Source organism: Ascaphus truei, chromosome 7 (assembly GCF_040206685.1).
Source record: "Ascaphus truei isolate aAscTru1 chromosome 7, aAscTru1.hap1, whole genome shotgun sequence".
Lineage (NCBI taxonomy): Eukaryota > Metazoa > Chordata > Amphibia > Anura > Ascaphidae > Ascaphus > Ascaphus truei.
Window position 1 is genome coordinate 29,367,191 of NC_134489.1, and position 25,570 is coordinate 29,392,760.

Consider the following 25,570-nt stretch of genomic DNA (forward strand, 5'->3'; position numbering starts at 1 on the left):
AGCAATGAGCAGTGTGTGTGCAGTGTGCAGTGTGTGTGCAGTGTGTCCAATGAGCAGTGTGTGTGCAGTGTGTGTGCAGTGTCAGTGTGTGCAGTGTGAGCAATGAGCAGTGTGTGTGTGCAGTGTGCAGTGTGTGTGCAGTGAGAGCAATGAGCAGTGTGTGTGCAGTGTGCAGTGTGTGTGCAGTGTGCAGTGTGTGTGCAGTGTGTGTGCAGTGTGTCAGTGTGAGCAATGAGCAGTGTGTGTGCAGTGTGTGCAGTGTGAGCAATGAGCAGTGTGTGTGCAGTGTGCAGTGTGTGTGCAGTGTGCAGTGTGTGTGCAGTGTGTCAGTGTGTGCAGTGTGAGCAATGAGCAGTGTGTGTGCAGTGTCAGTGTGTGTGCAGTGTGTGCAGTGTGTGTGCAGTGTGGCAGTGTGAGCAATGAGCAGTGTGTGTGCAGTGTGGCAGTGTGAGCAATGAGCAGTGTGTGTGCAGTGAGTGTGTGCAGTGTGTGCAGTGTGTGCAGTGTGCAAAAAAAAAAATGTAAAAAATTTTTTTTTTTTTTTTTTTTTTAAACAACGGGAGCCACGGGAAAACCGCGTTATAACCGAATCGCGGTATAACGAGGCGCGTTATAACGGGGTTTAGCTGTATATATATATATACATACATACACATACATACACATACATACACACACATAAATACACACACACCAGAATATATGAGTTCTTCAGTATTTGTAGAAAGATGGTGGGGCACTGCTGAAAAGAATAGGGCTGGAGGCTGGTCAGTGAAAAATAAAAATGCTTTAATAGAAATGCATAGTAGCAAAAGCTACATTAAAAGGGTCCTCTAACGCCTTTCGCGCTGAAATAGTGTTTTATCAAAGAGTGACCCATGTCCCCGCTAATCCGCCTTATATGCCGGTCAACGCGGAAGTGTTTTCGCGCCAAAAATCAGTCAGAGATAATCTGACTGAAACTGAGTCCCCGTATGAACTACGGTGGCCGCATAGGGTAGAAACACCTCCACGTGGAAAAGGCAAAGGCGGAAGTGGAATACAAATACAAAAGTCAATTATAAACCGGCACAACAAGTACAGTAATAACAAAGCAAGATAACAAAAAACTGAAAAACGATAAATAAATCAATAAATGAAGAGCATATATAAAGAAAAAGCAATATGTTATAAAAAAAGGAATCAAAATAAAAACATAATATGACTACATTAAACTCTTAATTGATAAATTGGGACATGAACAATAATACCCATCCATAAACCCATAACTCATTAGAATGTTTTTATGTCTTATAAGAAAATACTAGATGATACATAATAATATAAATAAATATTAAACTAAGTAAAAAAGAAATAGAACAATCTTAAACTAAGACTAAGAATAATAATAATAACCATAATATTAAAGAAATACATATGTGTATATATGATATAACACAAAAAATTAGAAAACATATATATATATATATATATACAAAATTTACTAAGTAATGATAAACCACATAGTTAGTGCAAAAATATCAAATATCATAAACACACCTAGGATCAAAATATGTAAATGTTTAAAGTTGATTCAAAAATGGTATATATTTAATATGTATACAATATTGCACTTTAATAATAATATAACTAGCTGAATAACCCCTAAAGGGTAGAATGATTGAAAAATCACCTAATAAATGACATTGACATAAATATAAATATGAATATAAAGGCATTGTATCTAAAGTTAAGACTATACTTAGAAATAGAATAATTTTATAAAAAGTGTATTAATTCCCAGTCTTGGTTAATCCCATTCGGGTATGCTGAAGATCCATGCTGAAGATCCAGAACATCTCTCGTCTATTGAGCATGTTCAGTCTATCACCACCCCGAATGGGTGGAGGAACATGCTCAATAGCCGAAAAGGAGAAGTTCTGGATACCCCCTTGTGAACAATGGGCAAAATGACGTGACACTGGATGTGTAATAGTGCGTTTTTTATAGCTCTAACATGCTCCATTATCCTTATTTTCAAAGGTCTAATGGTGCGTCCAATGTAGTGCCTGCCACAGCCACAATTTAATATGTACACAATGAAACTCGAGTTACAATTAATGAATGTAGAAACTTTTATAATCCTTTTAGGTTTAAAAGTTTGGATGCTTTTCAATGGAATGGCATATTGACAGACAACACAGTGAGCACATTTATAGAAGCCTTTTGGTATGTTGGAAATATGTTGTGGATGGTTTGACCGAAACAAACTTGGTGACAAAAAACCTGCTACGTACTTTATTACTACGTACTTCAGCCTCCGCAGAGGCGCTCGAGCCTGGATAACTGGAGATGGACAGACAACTACCAGCATCGCTCTCGGCATAGTGCGCAAAAGGAAGGGTGGGGTTGTCCTTGTACGGCGGACGTACCTGGGAGTCTCGGAGGGGTAGACAAAGAGATTACCACCAGGCGGTGCATCGGGTAGCGCCAGGCTTTGGGGAACGGCCGGTTCGAGTGCTAACAGGTTACGCCAACAGTCCACAAGCAAGGTGTTCCAGTTAGTGTCACGATCTACAAGCACATCCACCAGGCGGGCTTTGGCAAAGCCGGGGAGTTGCCGCAAGGCCATCTGTAAAGTCTCTAGGGGCAAGGCCATTGGCACCCGGGTCAACGCTAAGGCGCGACGGGTAGGCGTACGTACTTGGCGGGCCCAGTCCCGTATCTTGGCCATGGTGGCAACAATTTAGAGTCGAGGGGCACCCCAGGTCTAAGATCTCAGCAGCGCCTCCAAATGTAGCCCTGTTTCCTATCGCTAGCAAGCGGCTACTCTGTGCTGTATCACCTGTAGGCTCGCAGGGTCTGAGTCTCTGCCACGGAGAGCCTGGGGTATGTGCAATTAGGGTCGCGGTGCAGCACCTCCACCTGCGACAGCTCCCGCCAGAGGGGGAGTGGGTCTTCGCAGGACATCTAAGCAATAATTACTGACACACAGCCAATTACCGTAACCAACTTCGTTTACTCTAGGACCAAGATCATATACATAGATACACACGATACCATCCCAATTGGGGATACAGCATAACAAGCCACAATGGGCATTAGCATTCTCCTGCGCCTCGGCGGACGCTTCCACATCATGCGCCACAGCGGACGCCCACACTCCCTGAACCCGCCACTGGGTGATCCCTCCCCATGTCTAAATCCCCAACCAGAACTGTCCCGTAATTACAGTTAGACACTAAGTGTGTGTATGGGTGACTGCGCAGCCACTGTGTCCTGAATGAGTGAATGGTACCGTTGGGGCCCTTGATGAAATACCTGCCGAGCACTCCAGTACTCGGGTCCGCTACAGTCTTCGCAAAGGGCCTCCGCACGTTGATACGTTCCCTCTATCGTTCTCTCTCTCTCTCTCTCTCTCTCTCTCTCTCTCTCTCTCTCTCTCTCTCTCCCTCTCTCTCGATCAATGATCCGGGGCGATCCCACCCAGACTCCTGCAACACCAACGGGGTCTGAGCCCAGACCTCCCGCCAACCAGAATAGTCCCACTCCAGGTCTACCGAACTGGGAGTATTATCTACATATATGTCCCTCTCTCACAATATATATATAATATATATATATAATATATATATATATATATAGCAAATAAAAAGATCACTTGTGAGCACATTTACATGTCTTAGGCATGTCTGCAACCCTGCCTTTCACCATTATCACCCAGCATACAGTGCTTCCACTGCAGCAAGAGATTCTGGGAAATGACATGCAAATGAGCACACAAGGTGTCACCTTTTGCCTGGAATATCTATACACATGGAGCCCATTTAAGCTGATGCATCGCCGTTCACACAGCTTTTAAGCACAGCATGGGACTAACAAAGCAAGTCAAAGCACTTACTGCAGTGGGAGCACTGTATGCTGGGTGATAATGGTTGAAAGGCAGGGGTGCAGACCTGTCAAAGACATGTGAATGTGCTCACAAGTGATCTTTTTATTTGCTATATATATATTTTATATATATATATATATATATATATATATTATATATATATATATATATATATATATATATATATATATATATATATACACTGGCGACACACTTTATTCGAGCTCGGCTAGTCCCACGAATTCGGGTATACCCGGGTGTATTGAGGTTTGTGACTGTTTTCTGCCCGAGTGCATTGGGTTATTTTCCAGGCAGGGATTGAAGCATTTTATTCCCGCTGGCTGCAATACTGCACAGTATATATATATACTGCATTACAATTCATGAATTTATGCCATCTGGTAGACACGCGAAGCATTGCAGCCTATTAAATCCTAATCATTATCATTTAACAGATCAGCCGCCCGTCAGCCAGGCATGAACCCAGGCTGGGAAGGCAAATGCAACGGGGCTTGTCAGAGGTGAGGAGCGGCGCATTCCAGGTATCTGCCAGGTACATACTGGGTATTTGCTCGAATAAAGTGTGTCGGTGCAGTATATATATATATATATTGTGAGAGAGGCACATATATGTAGATAATACTCCTTGTTCTGGGTCTCCATTTGATTTTCAACTGTAAGGATCCGCGCTGCGGGTATACCCACTTCCAGCGCCTCCTTACCTTGTCCCCGTGCCGCCCGGGCTCCCCGGCGGCGTGCCTCACTCCTCGCGACTCCCCCACCCCTCGGCTGCTTCCGCACTTCCGGGTCGCGCGCGCGAACCCAGGCTTCCATTTACTGGCGCCGGGTGCCTGACTCCGCCTCCTCAGTTGCAGCGCGTGCAACACTCATTTCCCTGCCCCTGCTCCATCAGATCCGCCCCCTAGGCCCTCTTCTCCTATCAGCTCCTTCCCCGGGCCGCTCCTCCGCTCCTCCCCTTGCTCCGATAGGCCCCAGCCCCCTATTTAGTCTCCCCTCACCATTACCCCCTTGCTCTGCATAGCTTCTGTACCTTGGTGCTGTCTGCTGTTGCCTGGCCCCTTTTGTCTTTCAGTTCCTGTTCCTGTCCCTGGATATCTGCTGACCTCCCTGGATTTTGACCTTTGGCTTGGACCGCTTTACGCTGCTCTCTGGTACCCCTTGGCTTTGACTTTGGACTTTCTACCTTTCAGACTTCTATTTCCCTTGGACACGGCTTACGGACACTCGACTACGCTGCTCTCTCCACCCCACGATCCAGGCTTACGGACACTCTACTACGCTGCTCTCTCCACCCCACGATCCAGGCTTACGGACACTCTACTACGCTGCTCTCTCCACCCCACGACCCAGGCTTACGGACACTCTACTATGCTGCTCTCTCCATCCCACGACCATTGGCTTACGGACTTTACCTTTCTACGCTGGAGGTGGCAAGTACGGTACCATTTCTATTTTTGTTGCCTGGACCATCTACGCTACTTCCACACTCCGGTCGTGCCCCCGTTTACTGTTAGGTGTTTGGTATTACTCCTTTCCACCTCAGTCCCGGGGTCTCGTCTGGCTTGTGGGCAGGCCGAGCGTTACATCAACTCAATAGAAATATTGACCTGTTATATATTAATGTATGTTAAGAACATTCAAGTGTGTTCAAATCACAATGTTGCCTTTTTCACCCACCATAACTTAAAATGTAACGGTAAACCTACCCAGCCTAGAAATATTGCAAAGCAAGTATAAACCAACCTCATACTGATGATACCCATCAATGTTGAAACATTTCTGTGATTGGTTTGACTTGCATTGCTAGTCCCATGCTGTGTTTAAAAGCTGTGTGAACAGCGATGCATCCTACCACAAGCAACATGGCGGTTTCAGGTCCCCAAGTTGGAGCTTCTTCCATTCTACCCTCCGACCTCATACATTGGCTCTCAAAGTGGACGGGGCCAGATTATAAGGGGAGTATGTACTTTTCAACTTAACATTATTGGAAAAAAACACTGCCTTATAATGGAGCAAAACGTGTGTGTGTGTATGTATGTATGTGTGTATGTATGTATATGTGTGTGTATGTATGCGTGTATATATTTATACATACAATCTTTTTTTACAATGGCATATGTAAGTTTGCTTTACTATAAAGTTATAGTTCCAGTTATAGATTTATAGCACTGTACCTTAAACATATTCAAGGTGCAGTCTAAAATGAAACCAATGCTGTTTAAGAAGTTACATCTGGGTGATTGAGACAGTGTCTTCTGTACACAAATCAGATTCCTATAAGTATTTGTATTACATAGCTGAGACATGGAACCAGTTACATTTCCTATGTCTGCTTCCTTTTGTGTTAAATCAATATGTGCTAAACAGGAATATGCACAGGGAAAACCTGTCTCCCTTGTGCTGAAGAAGATTCTCATTCCATTCATTTGAATGGGACGCATCTCTTCTCCAGCATGTTAGAGATGGCTTCAGAGCATATTGAGTAGGGCAGGATTGGCCAACTCCAGTCCTCAAGGGCCACCAACAGGTCAGGTTTTCAGAATATCTCTGCTTCAGCACAGGTGGCTCTTGAGGACTGGAGTAGACCACCCCTCGAATAGGGGATTTGGTGTTTATCAAGGCTTAGATCTGACCAGTTCTCCTGTATCAATTTAATACATCTGCTGTAATCTAAGTGTTACAGTACAAGAGAAACGGGAAATTCCACAATCACATTTGCTATACCTAATTAATCCCGGAGGGATCATTGCTAAACAAGTAGATAATAACCAAAACAACCTCTCAAACTTTGTAATGAGAAGAATTCCCAACACGCAAGAGCTGTGGTCTGCTGAGACTCAACAGTTACAGATAATTCATATAGTAGCTTCTTTATTAATCCCACTGCTGCAAGTGAAATCATGCAATACCACAGAGATTAATTACCAGGCTTGTGTATGGTAGTGGACACACCACATAGTAAACTGGTTTAATCCTTTCGTTGCTGGGCAGCTGCACTGTTTGAATGTGTTTATTGCCATATAATATTCTTTTATGTCATCAGTATTGTCTTCTAGGCCACATAAGTGCAGTTGTAATGCAAACTTGAACCCTTTGCTGCCTCAGGGGTTCATGAGTGATATTGCCTTTCTTTAGGAGTAACTGGCTTCCAGTGAGGTCTGTTATGTTTTACAGGCAGAATTGCATCATAAGTACATGCATAACACAACAAAGACAGAGGCTTTGAGATCCTGATGTTGATCAAAAGTCAAGGTTAAGTGGTGTGTTTCCTCACTGAAGACCCATATATTCTATGGGGTGAGAACACGCCCTTTGAAACATGGGATCGTGGCTCTGATCTCATTGTCTGCTCTTCTTGCACCCTTGGACAACTCACTTTAATAGTCATCTGAACAGATTGTGAGCACATGTTGTTAACCCCTCCTCTGCCAGAGGGGCCAACAACCCATTGCAGGGCAATATAACAAGGTGCAGAGCGACACCCCGACACATACACATAGTGTAATTATAGACACACTGATGTATGTATAATTTTATTTATATAGCGCCAACAATGTACTCAGCACTTTACAAGCCTCTGACCTTGGAGCCTGCAAGGAATCCTACCCCCACCCCCAGTGTATAATGATAAATAGAAATAAACAAACAACAAAGATCTGGAGGTACAAAGCTTCCAGTTTTTATTAAAATAGATAACGTAACCCAATAAGTGCCAACCCTGCCAGAGTTCTTTACCACCGGGTGAAGGCCAATGGTACCCAAACTAATCGCCTTCAAGGATCACCATGCCGGCACCTCATCGTCCCAGTGGTTATCAAGAATGGGCACCAAGAAGTCACACACAAAAGAACCCTGCCCATTCGATGCCCCTAGCCACCACCAGGCTTTTTGCACCATAGAGCCCCGCCTGGCAAGGTTAAAGCGCACTTACCTCCCAACAGCTACCACCCACTGGGCTATTTAACCAACTTAAACTAGCCTCCTACTGCCAGACCTGAAAGGACCCCTCGAGCCCCTCATGAATCATGATTCCAGTCTGATGTCCGCTGGCAGAATCACAGGTATTCAAAGCCCAATGAGCCCTTCCCACTTGCCAATAAATGCCACCACTAGGCAATTACTGAGCCCACAGACCATGAGAGACTTTTCCTGAGGGCCAGGCAGCATCACCTCCTTCCCTCCCACGAAGCAGGCGTCGCCTACCCCCCACTTACTTCTAGACTCACCCAGGTAGGAACTGACCACAGCCAGCAAAGGCGGGACCCCTTCCCCCCTGCTCCATGCTGGAGGCCTCTACAGCCCCAGGCATTGTTACTTGGAATTTTTACTTGAGACAGTGCACCCCTTTTGACACCCATATGACCCTTACTAGTTTCTAGAAATCCCAATTGTATCTTCCCTCAGGCTGAATTTGAACCCATTGTATATTAAGAAAGTTGGCCTCTGCTCAGCCTTAATATCACTGAGGGGTGCAAAACTGGGATAACATATATGTACACAAAGAAGAACATAGAGATCTTTTTCTCCTTTGTGAGATTGAATCCAGCCTTTATCTCAACATGTTTACTGCAACACTGCCAACCAGCTCATGAGCCACAAGCTCATCCTTAACTTCCCGAGATGCCAAATTTTCTCCTTCTGGCTGAGATTGAACCCCGCCTTCACCTGAAATAATCTGGTGCAACACTGCCAACCAGACCTGTGCACAACAAAATCAACCTATCCCCCTTTCTAGCTAGCCACCGCCACTGCTGAAGCCTGCCAGCAGAGATACCTCAAAATCTTTCCTCCCTTGATCTTCTCCACCTAGGCTTGTAAATACCGTCCCAACCAGCTGGCAATGCACGTATAAGCATCCTAACAATGACCATCAGCAACTTTGCCCGCATCAGCCAGGCCCACAAAAGGGCAAGGCCATGCAACCACAGCCTCTCTTCCTGAAGTAGATGCAGCCCTACCTGGGCAAGAACTGACCGCCGCCTGAAAGGTGGGCCCCATCCCCATCTGCTCCATGCCAGAGGCAGCTACAGCTTCAGCCATGGGTACTGGTGACCATGAAACCCCTTTTACAACCGTATTACCCCTCAAGTTTCCATAGGTGGCCATATTCTCCTCCCTCGTGCTGAGATTGAACTCAGCCTTTACCTCCTTGTGTCTGGTGCAAACCTGCTAACCAGCTCTGTGAGCCACAGCACATCCTATCCATATATCTTGCTAGACACCACCAAAACCCCCATGTAGCCTGTCGGCAAAGCTCATTCATATCTCTCCTGCCTGGCTCATCATCTCTACCTCAGCTACTAAATGCAAGCCCCCCAAACTGGTGACACATAAGCTTCCTTAAAACAATGATCAGAGATTTAAACTTGCATCTGCCGGGCCCACCGAAGGGCCAGGTAGCTTACCACTGCCTCTCGGCCCAAGGCAGGTGAAGCCCTGCCCAGGCAAGTACTGACAATTGCCAGCAAGCTGGATCCCCACCCCGCCCTGCTCCATATCACCACCACCAGAGGTTGCTACTGCCGAAGGTGCAGGAACTAGCAACAGCGCTGCCCCTATGACACCCATATAACTCTTCCAATTTCTATAGGTGCCCAACTTTATTCTCCCACTGGCTGTGACTGAACTCAGCCATTAACGCATATCAACTGGTTCAACTGTCACCAGCTTTGTGATCCCCAAGGCTCCAACTATCCATCTTTCATGCTATTCCTCGCCAACACCTCCCTGTAGCCTGGCAGCAAAATAGTATTTCACCACTAAAATCCGACAGCACAGCAGGATTCCTGATAGAAGGCTGCAACTCTCACTCTCCCCTCTCACACATCTCCTCACTCTCACTCACTCCCTCTCCTCTCTCTTCTTCCTCTCTCTCACTCTCCCCCACTTTCCTTACACTCAATTACACCCCTCTTCCCATTCCCTCAGTCAATTACATTCTGCCCTAACTCAATTACACCCCGCATTCCTCACTCAATTACCACACACACACAATTTTACCTTACCTTGGGCCCGACGTTCGCACTGGCTCAATGTCCGACATCATCTGGTAGGGGCAGGGTTTGAGGCGAAGGCCGTAGCTGGGGAAAGCTGGACCTGGCAGCCGGACGCAGAAGTTGGGATGACATCTAGCACAGACCGACCGGTTTCTCCACTCAGGCACCTGGCCCTACGGCAGTAGTTCCAGCTCTATCCCCCTGTTGGTGACCTTGGATGCAATACTATTGTAAGAGCAACAGACTTTTGTGTCAGGCAGGTTAGAAAATATACAAGGACAAGAAAGGTTTATATGGTTCTCAAAAGAGGTGCAGGTATTGTAAAAGCTAAAAAGATAGCTTTTAGGAGATATAGGCAGACTCGGAGGAAGGAGCATAGTTAACTATATCAGGCTATATAGGGGGTGAGAATAGGAGGAGGAGGGTTTGTCACAGGAGACCAGGTAAAGTACACCCTTTAACAGGGTCATTTAATTGAGCAAAACGAGTTATGAAATAAATTGTAATTTATTCACTTAAATAGGCAAACGCACAATATTACACAAAATACAGAAGAAAGACACACTTACTTTGGGAATATGGGGTAACACAACTACCTTTCCTAGTTGCAAAACAAACAGCAAAATAATCCAGGCAGCATTTCCTTCAAGTAGCCTCTTCCTGCTGGAGAATTAGCCTCTGAGAATCTTAGATGACTTACTCCGAGCTTGGAATTCTTGGACCACACATTGAATCACACCTCTGGGATGATGGCTAACTGTCTTATACACTTTGGGACACGCAGTCCCACCAACCCCTGGTGTGGGAATTTTATCGCTGACCAATTACATTCTTTGCAGGTCCAGGGTAGGAAGGGAGCGATGGTTTCAGGAGCACCCCAGAATGAAGAATAAAAAATGATGGTGCAATAAAATAACACAAAATTGGTGTGTATGAGTCTTGGCTCTGTATAAATACCTACTTACAGCAGGTAAGTGTTAAACCAGCATACACTGGTGACCAACTTTATTCTTACTTGGCTAGCTCCACGAATTTCAGAGGACCCCGGTGATGTGCGGTTTTGTGTCGTTTTCTCCCGGGGTATATAGCGTTATATTCGCGGCTGTGATTTAAGCATTTTATTCCCCCTGGCTGCAATACTGCAATGCCGTGTAAAAACGCATGGGGGCGTTTGCGAGCTGTTGTCTTTAAAGCCGTCCCCTATAACCCCTAACATACAGTACTGTACATTTTTATTCATAGTGTACATTTTTATTCATAGGGGGTCTCCGGAGCTGAACCGCGTTGGTTTCAGGTTGGGGGACCCCCTGCTCCCCGAGATACAGCCCCCTTTATGAGGTGCCAGTATACCTCTGCGTTTCAAGGTCCCGATCACGTGACCGCGGCCTGTAAACCAAGCAGTGGGATACCGGCACCCCCTAAAGGGGCCTGTATCTCAGGGAGCAGGGGGTCCCCGGACATGAAACCACAGCGGTTCTGCTCCGGAGACCCTCTTCCCATCAACAGTATGAATAAAAAACATATATAAATAAACACTCGTTCCTTACCTTAGCGACTATGTGCTATGGTAACGAAGCAGCATTTCTGTATTTTAATAATATTGTACAGTGAGCAGGGGGTTCCCTGAGCCAGAAATGAATGCTCAGGGTACCCCCTGCTCCTGCACAATATTATTAAAAATACAGAAATGCTGCTTCATTACCATAGCGTATAGCCGCTAAGGCAATGAAGGGGTTAACTCACAGTGCCCGCTTTATTGTGGGTAGCGGGGGTGGGTGAGGGGGGTATTTGGCCCTTGGTGTGAGTTTAGGACTTGCGGGGGGGTTGCGGGTGCACTTTACCCCTTCACGGCCGTAGCAGTTAATACCGCTACGGTCATGAATGGGTTAAGCCCTCCCGCTACCCCCCGCAAGCCCTAAACAGCCACCGTTGAGGATAATACCCCCTTCACCCACCCCCACTACCCAGAATAAAAAAAATACACACACAGCAGCCGCCAAAAAAGAAATAAATAAATCTAAATAAATAAATAAATGACTATAAATAAATACATTTGAAATACATTTTTATTTATAGTGTACATGTACAGGGGGTCTCCGGAGCTGAACTGCATTGGTTTCAGGTCGGGGGACCCCCTCCTCCCCGAGATACAGCCCCCTTTATGAGGTGCCGGTATCCCTCTGCGTTTGAAGGTCCCGATCACGTGACCGCGGCCTGTAAACCAAGCAGAGGGATACCGGCACCCCCTAAAGGGGCCTGTATCTCGAGGAGCAAGGGATCCCCAGACCTGAAACCAATGCTGTTCAGCTCCGGAGACCCTCTGCACATGTACAGTATGAATAAAAAACATATATAAATAAACACTCGTTCCTTACCTTTGCGGCTATGTGCTATGGTAATGAAGCAGCATTTCTGTACTTTAATAATATTGTACAGTGAGCAGGGGGTTCCCTGAGCCAGAAATTAATGATCAGGGGACCCCCTGCTCCTGCACAATATTATTAAAAATACAGAAATGCTGCTTCATTACCTTAGCTGATAGCCGCTAAGGCAATGAAGGCAGAATAGCATGTTTATTGGGGACATTTGATTTGCCCCCAATAAACATTGCAATAAACAAAATACAGTACACCCCCTGTGTATTTAAAATACATAAACAAGAAATACATGACATACATATTTTTATTGTGTGTTTTAAACCTGCCTGCCTTCACTGTAATCTATGAAAAAACCCTCCCCCTATTGTGTGTTTTAAACCTCCTGCCTTCACTGTAATCTATGTAATAAACCCTCCCCCTATTGTGTGTGAAGCTTCCCTGCCTTCACTGTAATCTATTTAAAAAACCCTCCCCCTATTGTGTCTGCTAAACTTCCCTGCTTTGACTAATCTGTGTAAACCCCCCTCCCCCTAGTGTGTCAGTAAAATCTGCCTGGCCTGTGTTTCTGTGAGTGCAGTGTACTGTATGTAAATGTGGGGAGGGGGATCCCGTGTAAATAACCACACCCACACCCACAACCCACTACCCACGGCCCCTCCGCTGCTTGCTGCAAAACAGAGACAAAAATTAAAACATACAAAGTAATGTCCCCTAACCCCTTAATCACCATAGCGGTTATTAACCTCTACAGTCATTAAGGGGTTAACCCACCCTCACCCACCACTCGGGACGCCTACATACCCTCCCACACTAACCCCCCCACCCGTGAGGCCTAACCACCCACCCACTACCCACAAGGGAGGCCTACCCACATACCGTTGGGGAAACACCACCCCCCCACCCCCAGTACCCACAATAAAAACAATACACAGCCCCACAATAAACATCATTCTATTTATTAAATATATTACCCACCCACTGTGCACCCACCCATAAATACAATATTTATTCTTTTACATACAGGGTTCATAATGCAGCCCCACGCGAGTCCCCGGTGGGCTGGCGGGGCACCTGGACAGACCTACAGTTTACCAGCAGCCCTTTTTACACAGGTTTTGGAGGCCTGCTGGTGGATCCCGCCAGCACCATGGCCCCCAGGTGGTCTCCTTTGGTCACCTTGGGCCACAATTGGGTCCCCACGGTAGGCCCGCGGATGTCTGGGAGCCCCGGGTCAGACCCACAGGTGTCTGCGGGGCCTCGGGTGGTTCCCTCGGGGGTCTGGGGAACTCACGGGTGCTCACTATGGGTCGGCGGTGCCCCCACAGAAGTGGAACCACACATCATCATCCCCGCACCTACGGGTCGGCGGTGCCCCCACAGAAGTGGGACCACACATCGTCATCCCCGCAGACTACGGGTCCGCGGTGCCCCCACAGAAGTGGGACCACACATCATCATTCCCGCATGTGTCACCCGTGGAACCACCAGCCTAATACCCTTGGGATACCTGAGGATACCCACAGGTGGTCTCCAGAGGTCCCACGCAGAACCACGGAACAAACCCTGAATGTAAAAAAAATAAACCTGGCCTATACATTCAATACATACCCCCTCCCCCCCAACACCTACAGTACAATAATGTGCAAAATAACTATTATCCAGATATGGATAATAGATTAATTGCCCATTATTAAAAACATTAACTAGCATATACAAATAAATAAAGTACTACTGACCTCATCAATACGAAGTGTCCATAGCCAGCAACATCCTTGTCTTGTCCACAACATACATAGCAAATACAAAGCCAATACATTGCAAGTACATTCAGATATCAATTAACCCCTTAAACACCTTATCAGATAATAAGCGCAAAGGTGATTAAGGGGTTAAGCCTCACAGGCCCGATACCCACCCTTCACCCATGAATTTGTACAGTGGCTTCATCATGCAACTATATATATATATATATATACTGTATATATATAAACAGATATATATATATATATATATATATATATATATATATATATATATATATATATATATATATATGCAAATATAACTGTATGCTCATCTGCATGTCTTAGGCAGGTCTGCAACCCCACCCTTCCCCATTATCACCCAGCATACAGCACTTCCACTGCAGCAAGGGATTCTGGGAAATGACATGCAAATGAGCACACAGTGTCACTTTTTGCCTCAATAACCATTTTTAACATGGTTCCCTATAGGCTTAAGCTTGCTGCATGGTCACAGCTTTGAGCACAGCCAGGGTTAAGGTGCATACCCAGAAAACCACCCACAGACAGCCGTTTCGACCGTTTATACACAGTATATATATATACACACGATGAACCAATATACAAATAAATGTAGAAGGGTTATCAAAAGCATACTGTCCTACAACCAAACACTTCTCCATACAGACACTACATTAAAATCAATTTCCTTTAATAATCCTAACTGATCTCACAATCTATATCATCACAATTCAATGAAAAGCCAATGAAACACCTCACATTCCAATATATATGATGCATAAAATCTATGCACCATATACATTCTGCAAATGAATCAGCCAAGTAAACAAAAATCAATTAGCAATCATTATTGACATCCCTAAACAATTCACACTCCATCAAGAACAATGAAACAATTAACTAATTCACGCCTGGAGCAGAACAATTTAGCCTGTGAAAAAATATTAGTACCAACCAAAATACAACCTTTAAAACCAAGGCTAGCCCTGATCTCCCTCAAACACACAATACAATACCAAGGAATACATCTATCTAATTTTAAAATACTTTAAACTCACAATAATGCATAGCAGTATAGACAAATTAATTTAAAACACATCAAATCAAGCTTTTAAAACATAATTTCTTACCCTGTATGTATATATCTCTCTAGACATATATACATACATACATACAGTGGCAAGAAATGATATACCACAAAAAATAAAACACATGTTAAAAAAGCTTTTAAAAAAATTAACAAGTTAAGTAAAATACATTTCTTTAGTTCACTTACCCAAGGCTATCGCTGACCTCCCTTAAACACACAATACAATATCCAAGGAATTCATCTATCTAATTTTAAAATACTTTAAACACACAATAAAGCATAGCAGCATAGACAAATTAATTTAAAACACATCAAATCAAGCTTTTAAAACAACATCACTTCTTACCCTGTATGTATATATCTCTCTAGACATATATACATACATACATACAGTGGCAAGAAATGATATACCACAAAAAAATAATAATACACATGTTAAAAAACCTTTTGAAAAAATTAACAAGTTAAATAAAATACATTTCTTTACTGTAGTTCACTTACCATTACTTGCCCCCACCGATTCCCGTTGCGCAGCTTACTCACGAACCAATCCACGATCAGGAACCCATAAAATAAAAAACCATAAAATAATAAACATTAAACTAAAAATCCAAATCAATCCACGGGTCTTCTACTTGTAATCCATCTTCATCTGTATTCTTCTTTCTTCTATCTCCTTCCAGCGGGGCGGGGCGGGGTCTTCTCCCCGTCTGAGGTCACGCCCTGGTCTTCTTTCTTGCCCGGAGGTCCTTCCTCCGCGGCGTCTGGCTTCAAAATGAGATGACATAGGCTTTTAAAGGCCTATGACGTCACATTTTTCGTCATGGTTCCCACGGTCCTGATTGGGCCGTGAAAACCATGTGTTTTGGCCGACAAAAAAAAAATGATGACGTCACTTAAAGGCAATGACAGCACAGCCAATCAGAATGGCTTTGCTTCAATTGCCTTTAAGATGACGTCATGAAAAGACACATGGCCGCCCTCACATGGTATGGTAGCCAATCAGAGCGTGGGAACTCCATCCCTACTCTGATTGGCTCTAGTACCATGTGACAAGCTTTCAATGACGTCACATCCTTTTTCCCCCCAAGCCTCTGTCACTGTCAATTGGATGCAGCATTGGGCACCCCCTGTCTCTTGTTATATACAATTGCCACGCTCAGTAGCTCTCTGGTTGACATAAATATATATTCACTTTGTGGTGGGTGTGGGAGTTTGAGCTTGCTGGGAATCTGTGTTAACTTAAAACACACAATAAAAATATGTATGTCATGTATTTATTGTTTATGTATTTTAAATACACAGGGGGTGTACTGTATGTTGTTTATTGCAATGTTTATTGGGGGCAAATCAAATGTCCCCAATAAACATGCTATTCTGCCTTCATTGCCTTAGCGGCTATCAGCTAAGGTAATGAAGCAGCATTTCTGTATTTTTAATAATATTGTGCAGGAGCAGGGGGTCCCCTGAGCATGAATTTCTGGCTCAGGAAACCCCCTGCTCACTGTACAATATTATTAAAATACAGAAATGCTGCTTCATTACCATAGCACATAGCCGCTAAGGTAAGGAACGAGTGTTTATTTATATATGTTTTTTATTTATACTGTACATGTGCAGAGGGTCTCCGGAGCAGAACCGCTGTGGTTTCAGGTCCGGGGACCCCCTGCTCCCCGAGATACAGGCCCCTTTAGGGGGTGCCGGTATCCCTCTGCTTGGTTTACAGGCCGCGGTCACGTGATCGGGACCTTCAAACGCAGAGGGATACTGGCACCTCATAAAGGGGGCTGTATCTCGGGGAGCAGGGGGTCTCCCGACCTGAAACCAACGCGGTTCAGCTCTGGAGACCCCCTGCACATCTACACTATAAATAAAAATGTATTTCAAATGTATTTATTTATAGTCATTTATTTATTTAGATTTATTTATTTATTTTTTGGCGGCTGCTGTGTGTCTATTTTTTTTATTGTGGGTAGTGGGGGTGGGTGAAGGGGGTATTAGCCCCAACGGTGGCTGTTTAGGGCTTGCGGGGGGTAGCGGGAGGGCTTAACCCCTTCATGACCGTAGCGGTATTAACTGCTACGGCCGTGAAGGGGTAAAGTGCACCCGCAACCCCCCCGCAAGTCCTAAACTCACACCAAGGGCCAAATACCCCCCTCACCCACCCCCGCTACCCACAATAAAGCGGGCACGGTGAGTTAACCCCTTCATTGCCTTAGCGGCTATACGCTGTTTAAGTCACAAGAAACTTACCATAGGCGAGTAACAGTGACTCCTATTCAGTATGCTGTGAAGAACAGTTTAGCTCCATTAACTGAAGAGGACTAAAACCTTCTCTAGTACGGGAAGACAGATTCACAACATATATTAAGGGCCACTGATTCTCAAACCTGATTTAGCTTAGTATTATTGAAATTAAGGCCTTTATTAATGTATGAAAGCCATAGTTATTACGCAATGTGAAAACAAACAGTTCATAAAACGGCATTCTTGTATACAAGTTGTAGTTGCTTTTATTGGTGCATTTTAATATAAGTCTCAATTCAGACTGCAACGTCAAGGCACCGGTAAAACACATTGGCTGAGACTCGCTGAGCACTGATGCTGGGTACCTCCGATCTAACGTTAACTGCCATTGACTTGAATGGCAGTTAACCCTGATTTGGGGTGTGATACCCTGTATCTCCTTGTCACGGTAGACCAGACCTAATTCACGCCGAATATACTGGCACTGATTGAATAGGACAAAATGATAAAATAAACTGAAGATTTATTCCCTTTCAGGCAAACACAACACTGTAACACAAATGACACTTGAAAATAACATTTGCGGTAAAATAACAGGGGGAAGTATCCAAGAATAACACTGGCTAGCAATTCTCCCTTGCTGGATTAGAGTTACGAACCACCAACTACAAACAGCGAACACTCTACAACTCTGGGGTTGGGGCAACCTGCCTCTTTATAGGGTTTTAATTCCCATCACAAACAGGCAAGGAACACTGGGAGGAAGCAGGAGTGCCCCTCCCCCCCCCTCTCGGCAACACCAAGTCTAGGGCTGAATGGCTGGGCATTGTCTAACCCATAGGAGGGGTTGATGGCAGATACTTAATGTTATCTGGCCCATCCCCACTCCTTCTGGCTCTGCAGCTTGATAGTCCTGAATATCTCCAGACACCTTGGCAACAAAGCCACTGGATGCCCTTTGATGTCAGGGCTCCCGAAGCTCCCAGCTCATCCTCAATGCACCTTTATTTGCAGGAACCTCACCTGATTAAATCAGAGACCCCTCCATACAAATGTAACTCACATGCAAATCCCATTACAAGTCTGCTATCTGAGAAATTATTACATACAGTCACATAATCCCCTGAACACTTTGCAGGGCTGACTCGCAAATTACATCACAGTGCTTACCCATAGATCACGAAACACTTTACCTCATTTGCCTGCTTAACTAGACTTGGGAATTGAATTCACAGGGAATAAAAGTGCATTGGAATACACATACATAGTACATTATACATTAACCCTTTCTCTTCCCACACGAACTAGGGGTAACTAGCCGGGTATAACCCATTTATTACAGGCCAGATTACCCCTGATCGTCACACTCCTCCACACAATTTATACATGAGTGCCTGCTTTCTAGACTTTACTTATAACGTCTCACACAGCTAACCATCAATGCAGCTGTAGTATGGGTGCCAAGTCCCCTCAAGTGTACCCATAACTAACTTCTACTAACATGAAAACATTCACATCAAAGCTTTTCTTGATTGGGGTGTAACCAGCCTTCTAAATTAATATTCCACCACCTACAGTTGATGCAAGAAAGGACTATGTACATTGTAGCATGTACAGAGCCCTTATAGGGTTGCCAGATGTCCGGTATTTGGTTCCCCTGTCCGGTAAAATATGAGAGATTGATACCAGACATGGGATAGAGTAGGGCTGCTGCTAGGGGGCTGAGCAGCTTCTGATTGGCTGAATTACACAGCAGCAACCAATCAGGAGGTGGCAGGAGCCTGGGGCGTGGGGCCAAAGAGCGGAGGAAATGCATTCAGCAGAGAGATGAGGCTGTGTCTGTCTATGTGTGTCTGTGTCTCAGTGTGTGTCTGTCTATCTGTGTCCTGAGTGTGTGTGAGTGTGAGTGAGTTTATGTCAACCAGCCTTTTAAATTAATATGCCACCACCTACAGTTGATGCAAGAAAGGACTATGTTCAGTGTTGCATGTACAGTGCCCTTTAAATAGGGTTGCCAGGTGTCTGGTATTTGGTTACCCTGCCCGGTACAATATGAGAGATAATACCTGACATGGGATAGAGCAGGGCTGCTGCTGCTAGGGGGCTGAGCAGCTTCTGATTGGTTGCTGCTGTGTTATTCAGGAGGTGGCAGGAGTCTGGGGGGTGGGGCCAAAGAGCGGAGGAAATGCATTCAGCAGAGAGATGAGGCTGTGTCTGTCTGTTTGTGTCTGTGTCTCAGTGTGTGTCTGTCTATCTGTGTCCTGAGTATGTGAGTGTGTGAGTGTGAGTGAGTTTATGTCTCAGTGTGTGTGTATCTCAGTGAGTGTATGTTTTGTCTCATTGTGTGCGTGTGTCTCAGTGTGTATCTATCTGTGTCCTGTGTCCTGTCTGTGTATGCGTGTGAGTGAGTGAATGTCTCAGTGTGTGTGTCTCAGTGTGTGTGTCTCAGTGTGTATGTGTGTAAATGTATATGTATATGTGTATATATATATGTGTATATATATATATCTATATATATATATATATATATATCTATATATATATCTATATAACAATTATTAAGGTTATGGTGGATAAAAAAAGTGACAAAAACCCTCCACAGTAAAGCATAAAGCAACTGTAAATATTACTGTATGTTCGTTTGCATGTCTTAGACAGGTCTGCAACCGTGTCTCTCCCCATTATCGACCAGCATACAGCGTTTCCACTGCAGCAAGGGATTCTGGGAAATGACATGCAAATGAGCACACAGTGCCACCTTTGGTCTCAAGCTCGTATTACACAAGCAAATCCTCAAGCCAATGCATGCTGTTTTAAACACAGCTTTTAGACAAAGGCTGGGATGAGATGCAAAGCCTTCAAATCTGTGTGTGTATATGTCTGTGTGAGTGTGTGTATATATATATATGTGTGTGTATTATATATATATATATATATATATATATATATATATATATAAAATATATATATATATATATATATATATATATATATATATATATATATATATATATATATATATCTCAGTGTGTGTGTGTGGTGACAGACGGTACATACAGTACTGGCAACTTTGTTTAATTGCTCAATCACCCTCACTTTTCTTTTACTATACTTACAGTCTTCCCATTTTCAAGACCTATTAAAAATAACCCCCATTGTAAATTCTCAGACAGGCTCCATAACTCAGCTCTCATCACAGCAGCATTGCAATCTCTGCAGCACCCTTCTTACTTACAGATCATCCCCAAGAAGGCAGAGCAGGTTACTTATTCAATGGCACGATTCAATATGCAATTTAAAGCTGGATTTTGAAGTCTAAATTTGAAAGCTACTGTACTGATAGTGACAGGGAGGGGGAGTGAGAGGATGAAGGGATGGGGGATAACAGGATGAAGGGATGGGAGGTAACAGGATTAAGGGATGGGGGGTAACAGGATGAAGGGAGGGGTTAAGAGAGGATGAAGGGAGGGGGTGAGAGAGGAAGAAGGGAGGTGGGATGGGGGCATGAGAAGACAAGGGGATGGGAGGGTGAGGAGGGGTGCAACAATCTAGGAATTTGTGAGGAGCATTAAGATCAGTATTGCTCGCCATGTACAGTATGACTGCAGGTCAGTTATTTATAAATGATCTGACCATTACGTCATTTGTTCTAAATTTCACTCAAGCATGCACCAATTTGCACTATTTCATATTCCATTTCCTAAAACAATCCTCGGAAGGGCGCTCCCTCCCATGACTCCTCCCCAGATTTTTTTACGAAATAGAATATAAATTGGTGAATACTTGTAGTGAAATTTAGAACAAATTACATAACAGTCAGGTCATTTATAAATAACATTCTTCCCCACCAACGATTCTTGTGCACATCGCACCTTTTCCCATTGTGTCCAGTATTTTTGGACAAGCCAACTGGCAACCCTACCTCCAAACCTTGTCTTCTCCATGCAAACACATGATAAACATACCACAGCGTAGTAGACACCTGTATCCATTAAGAACTCTATGTAGTCTTTAAAATGTGCCATAGACTACGAAAATCCTACATTTCTCCGATGTATCTACTGGATTCTTATACTTTTTGGTTGAACAGGTCCTCACAGTGTTTTTCTTTCCAGATGACTGCAGCTATAAGACAGATGAATTTTATGCATCTCTGTTTACACCAGATGGATCGATTAAGGAAGGTAACAATATTTTTCTAAGCTATGATGAAGACTGTAAAATCCCACTAAGAGACGTGCCTTTGAAATCCAGTTCATTTGAAGGTGGAATTATCTGCACCACCCGTCAGTACAATCTAAGAGACCGTGTGGCAATAGAGTACTATGATGACTGGACTGAAGAGACAGAAGTAATAAAGAAGCTGCAAGTTAAAAGATGTAGAAGAAAATCATCTTATGGAGTTAACAAAATAAGAAACACACAAACTTGTAGGAACCTTAGAAGTGGGAAATTATATGTTAACAACGACACACTTAATGGACCGTTTATTTGTTCAGAATGTGGAAAAATCTATACGCACAGATCATATCTGGTTAAACACCAGAGGATTCACACGGGGGTCTCGCTCTTTGAATGCACAAAGTGTGGTAAATGCTTTACTCAACGCTCAAATCTGATTAGACATAACAGATCACATGTATTGGCAAGGCCCTTTGCGTGCAGAGATTGTGGGAAAAGCTTTACAGATAGCTCAACATTGCTTAAACACCAGAGAATCCACACTGGTGAAAAACCGTTTCATTGTACTGAATGTGGGAAAACCTTTAGCATCAGTACATATCTAATTGTACACCAGAGAATTCACACAGGAGAAAAGCCCTATGTCTGTAATGACTGTGGTAAATGCTTTGCTCAGAGCTCACATCTTATTACACACCAAAGGACACACACAGGGGAAAAGCCCTACGCTTGCAGTAAATGCGGAAAAAGCTTTACTTCCAGTTCACACCTTATTACACACGAAAGAACGCATACAGGAGAGAGGCCCTACCATTGCACTGAATGTGGGAAAACATTTAAGCACAGCACACATCTTGTTATAAAACATACAGTCGCAGAGCGTTTCCGCAAATAGCTTATTTTTCTTATTGAGATATTGGAATATTTCCGGACACATCATTTCTTTGGATTTGATAATGAATTGAATTTAGGGATTAGGCATAGAATATGATATAACATACAGAACACCTACAAGCTCAAATTGGACCCCCAAAATACCCACAACATATATATAAGCATATAAGTTTCACAGAGGAGTGCTACTGAGCATGGCAATATGTATTTAAAACCAGAGACATAACATAAAGTACAGACAAAGCTCAGTGCACATCCAGAAAAACTTATATACGGTACAGTGCCTAAATATACATGTATAAATAACTAATAAATAAAAAGATCTTTTAGTTTAACATTTTGGCCAAATTGTTGTAAGCCCTTGAGCCAAACTTCACGGCAGACCACGTTTCAAGGGTCCCTACACTAATATAAATTCTTAATAACCTGTGCATTGCCAGGAAGAATGATTTATAATAAATCTGTCAATATAAGTTGCAAAAGTTCTAAGTCTGATTGAAGCTTTTATTAACCTGTACATTACCAGGAAAAGCACTCTGTAATGCATGCAGGCAAGTTCCCATGATAGTTGGAGATGCCATGGAGTGAGCTTTTAACCATTTAAATGTGGGAGGGAGTGAGCTTCAATTGGATAGGAGGTTGCCACCCTCCAAAACAGCCAAGACTAGCTGCACAAGAATTATAAAACATACAGAACACCTACAAGCTCAAATTGAACCCCCAAAATACCCACAACATATATATAAGCATATAAGTTTCACAGAGGAGTGCTACTGAGCATGGCAATATGTATTTAAAACCAGAGACATAACATAAAACACAGACAAAGCTCAGTGCACATCCAGAAAAACTTATATACGGTACAGTGCCTAAATATACATGTATAAATAACTAATAAATATAAAGGTCTTTTAGTTTAACAATTTGGCCAAAATGTTAAACTAAAAGACCTTTTTATTTATTAGTTATTTTGGGTATTTTGGGTATTTTGGGGGTTCAATTTGAGCTTGTAGGTGTTCTGTATGTTTTATAATTCTTGTGCAGCTAGTCTTGGCTGTTTTGGAGGGTGGCAACCTCCTATCCAATTGAAGCTCACTCCCTCTCACATTTAAATGGTTAAAAGCTCACTCCATGGCATCTCCAACTATCAGGGGAACTTGCCTGCATGCAGTGTGATTGTGACAAATCTATTACAGAGTGCTTTTCCTGGTAATGTACAGGTTAATAAAAGCTTCAATCAGACTTAGAACTTTTGCAACTTATATTGACAGATTTATTATAAATCATTCTTCCTGGCAATGCACAGGTTATTAAGAATTTATATTAGTGTAGGGACCCTTGAAACGTGGTCTGCCGTGAAGTTTGGCTCAAGGGCTTACAACAATTTGGCCAAAATGTTAAACTAAAAGACCTTTTTATTTATTAGTTATTTATACATGTATATTTAGGCACTGTACCGTATATAAGTTTTTCTGGATTGCACTGAGCTTTGTCTGTGTTTTATGTTATGTCTCTGGTTTTAAACACATCTTGTTATACACAGACGGACACACACTGGAGAGAAGCCGTACATATGTGCTAAGTGTCCAAGAACATTTTCCCAGAGGCCCCAACTTGTTACACACCAGAAGAGAGCTCATGGAGAAGTGTGTCCAATCTAGACAGATGCTTCCTTATGTGATCCCTTATACCAATTTACACAAGTATACATTTGAATTCCCTTTACCTGGGCCTGAAAAGAGGCTCATCAGTCTGTTTCCTCTACCAGCTCCATAACTCCTAACTGAACTTGAAGCTGCAGTCCTGCCATGTTCCTATTTCAATTGAGGCTTTAGATCGATGTAACAGGGTCCCATGTGGAGATTGCATAGCCATTGCACGTTTCAAAAAGAAATAGTTCTCTGGCTTCGTGCAAGTAATAAAGGCCTTTAACGTAGACTGGAATAAGCAGTATTCTGTAAAACACATGTAGGAAACATTGTTGCAATTCCTGTATTATGTCCTACTATCTAATTTTTTAATGCGTACACAAAGCCCCCCTTCCTTGAGAAGATCTGATCTTACTGGATAGATGCTTCATTATAGCCCTATCTTCTTTTTGTCTTGAGAGTGAGACTCGACCTCCAGGAAAAGCGAGAACCTAATTTTAGAACAGGGAGGACAGATACAAATATTTATTTATAAAGTGCGTTATTATTATTATTATTATTACATTTCTGCTTCTAGGCAGCACTTTATTGAATAGGACCCTTCAGAACCTACGGTATAACCAACATTAAAAAAAAATGAATGGATGAGGAAATCCTTAATTGAAAAGCTTATGAATTTAACGGTATTGCAGGAGACAAACCGAGATGGTTTACACGAAAACATGTAAATGCATCAGCGATTGTGCATGACATAGTATAGTCATTAGTATTTCTGTGCTATTAACATGCGTTATTACCGTTAACATGTTGTGTTCTCACTGGATATCCCAGTGGCTGGCACGCTTGTGGCTGAGTTCACGGACCTCTCGTCACTGTTGTGACAGTGATGTCTAGTGGACCTAATCACCTTCCTATTGTTACTAGGGGGGTCTTTCAGTGAGTTGTGGGTGCAATCGGATCAGAAGAGAACTTACACTTCTGCTCCCAACATCATGGGATCGGTCACCACTGTGTGAATAATACACAAGCGATCACGTGTTTCCAATGCCAGAAAGTCCATGGTCAGTTAGCCTGGGAGAGAATGATCTCAGTAAAACACTAATGTTCTTAGAGGTTACTCAAGCTGCACACATTGACGTAAAACTTTTAGCATACTGCCTGCCTCCAGCCCCCCTTTTTAAATATGTTGAGATGCGGTATTGTGCACAACTAACCATCAACTGTGTGTTGCCCCACTTCTCAGCATATTGGATTTTGACCCTCTATTTGGTATTCTGTAAAGCTGCTTTCCAGTGCTGGAAATTGTGCAGCATTTTTATACAATGTCCTACAATATATGTTTTTAGCTGTATAAGCAGTTAAATAAATGAAGCATTATTGTTTACAATTATCCAGTCTTGTTTCTATGCTCAAGGCTGTAAGTAAGAGAACAAAAATAAAACGCTATACTTACTATATACGTGTGTGTGTGTGTGTATA

General features: G+C 43.4%; 1 protein-coding gene across 1 annotated transcript in view; it reads left to right on the forward strand.

Moving 5' to 3' along the window:
* The window catches only part of LOC142499939 (uncharacterized), a 31,758-nt gene extending 7,130 nt beyond the window's left edge, over positions 1-24,628 (forward strand). Inside the window, exons 3-4 of the mRNA XM_075609995.1 lie at positions 21,394-22,399; positions 23,970-24,628. Of these exons, the coding sequence (XP_075466110.1) occupies positions 21,394-22,399; positions 23,970-24,103 (1,140 nt within the window). The 3' untranslated portion in view covers positions 24,104-24,628. The remainder of the gene's footprint in view (positions 1-21,393; positions 22,400-23,969) is intronic.
* Positions 24,629-25,570: the final 942 nt, after the last annotated feature.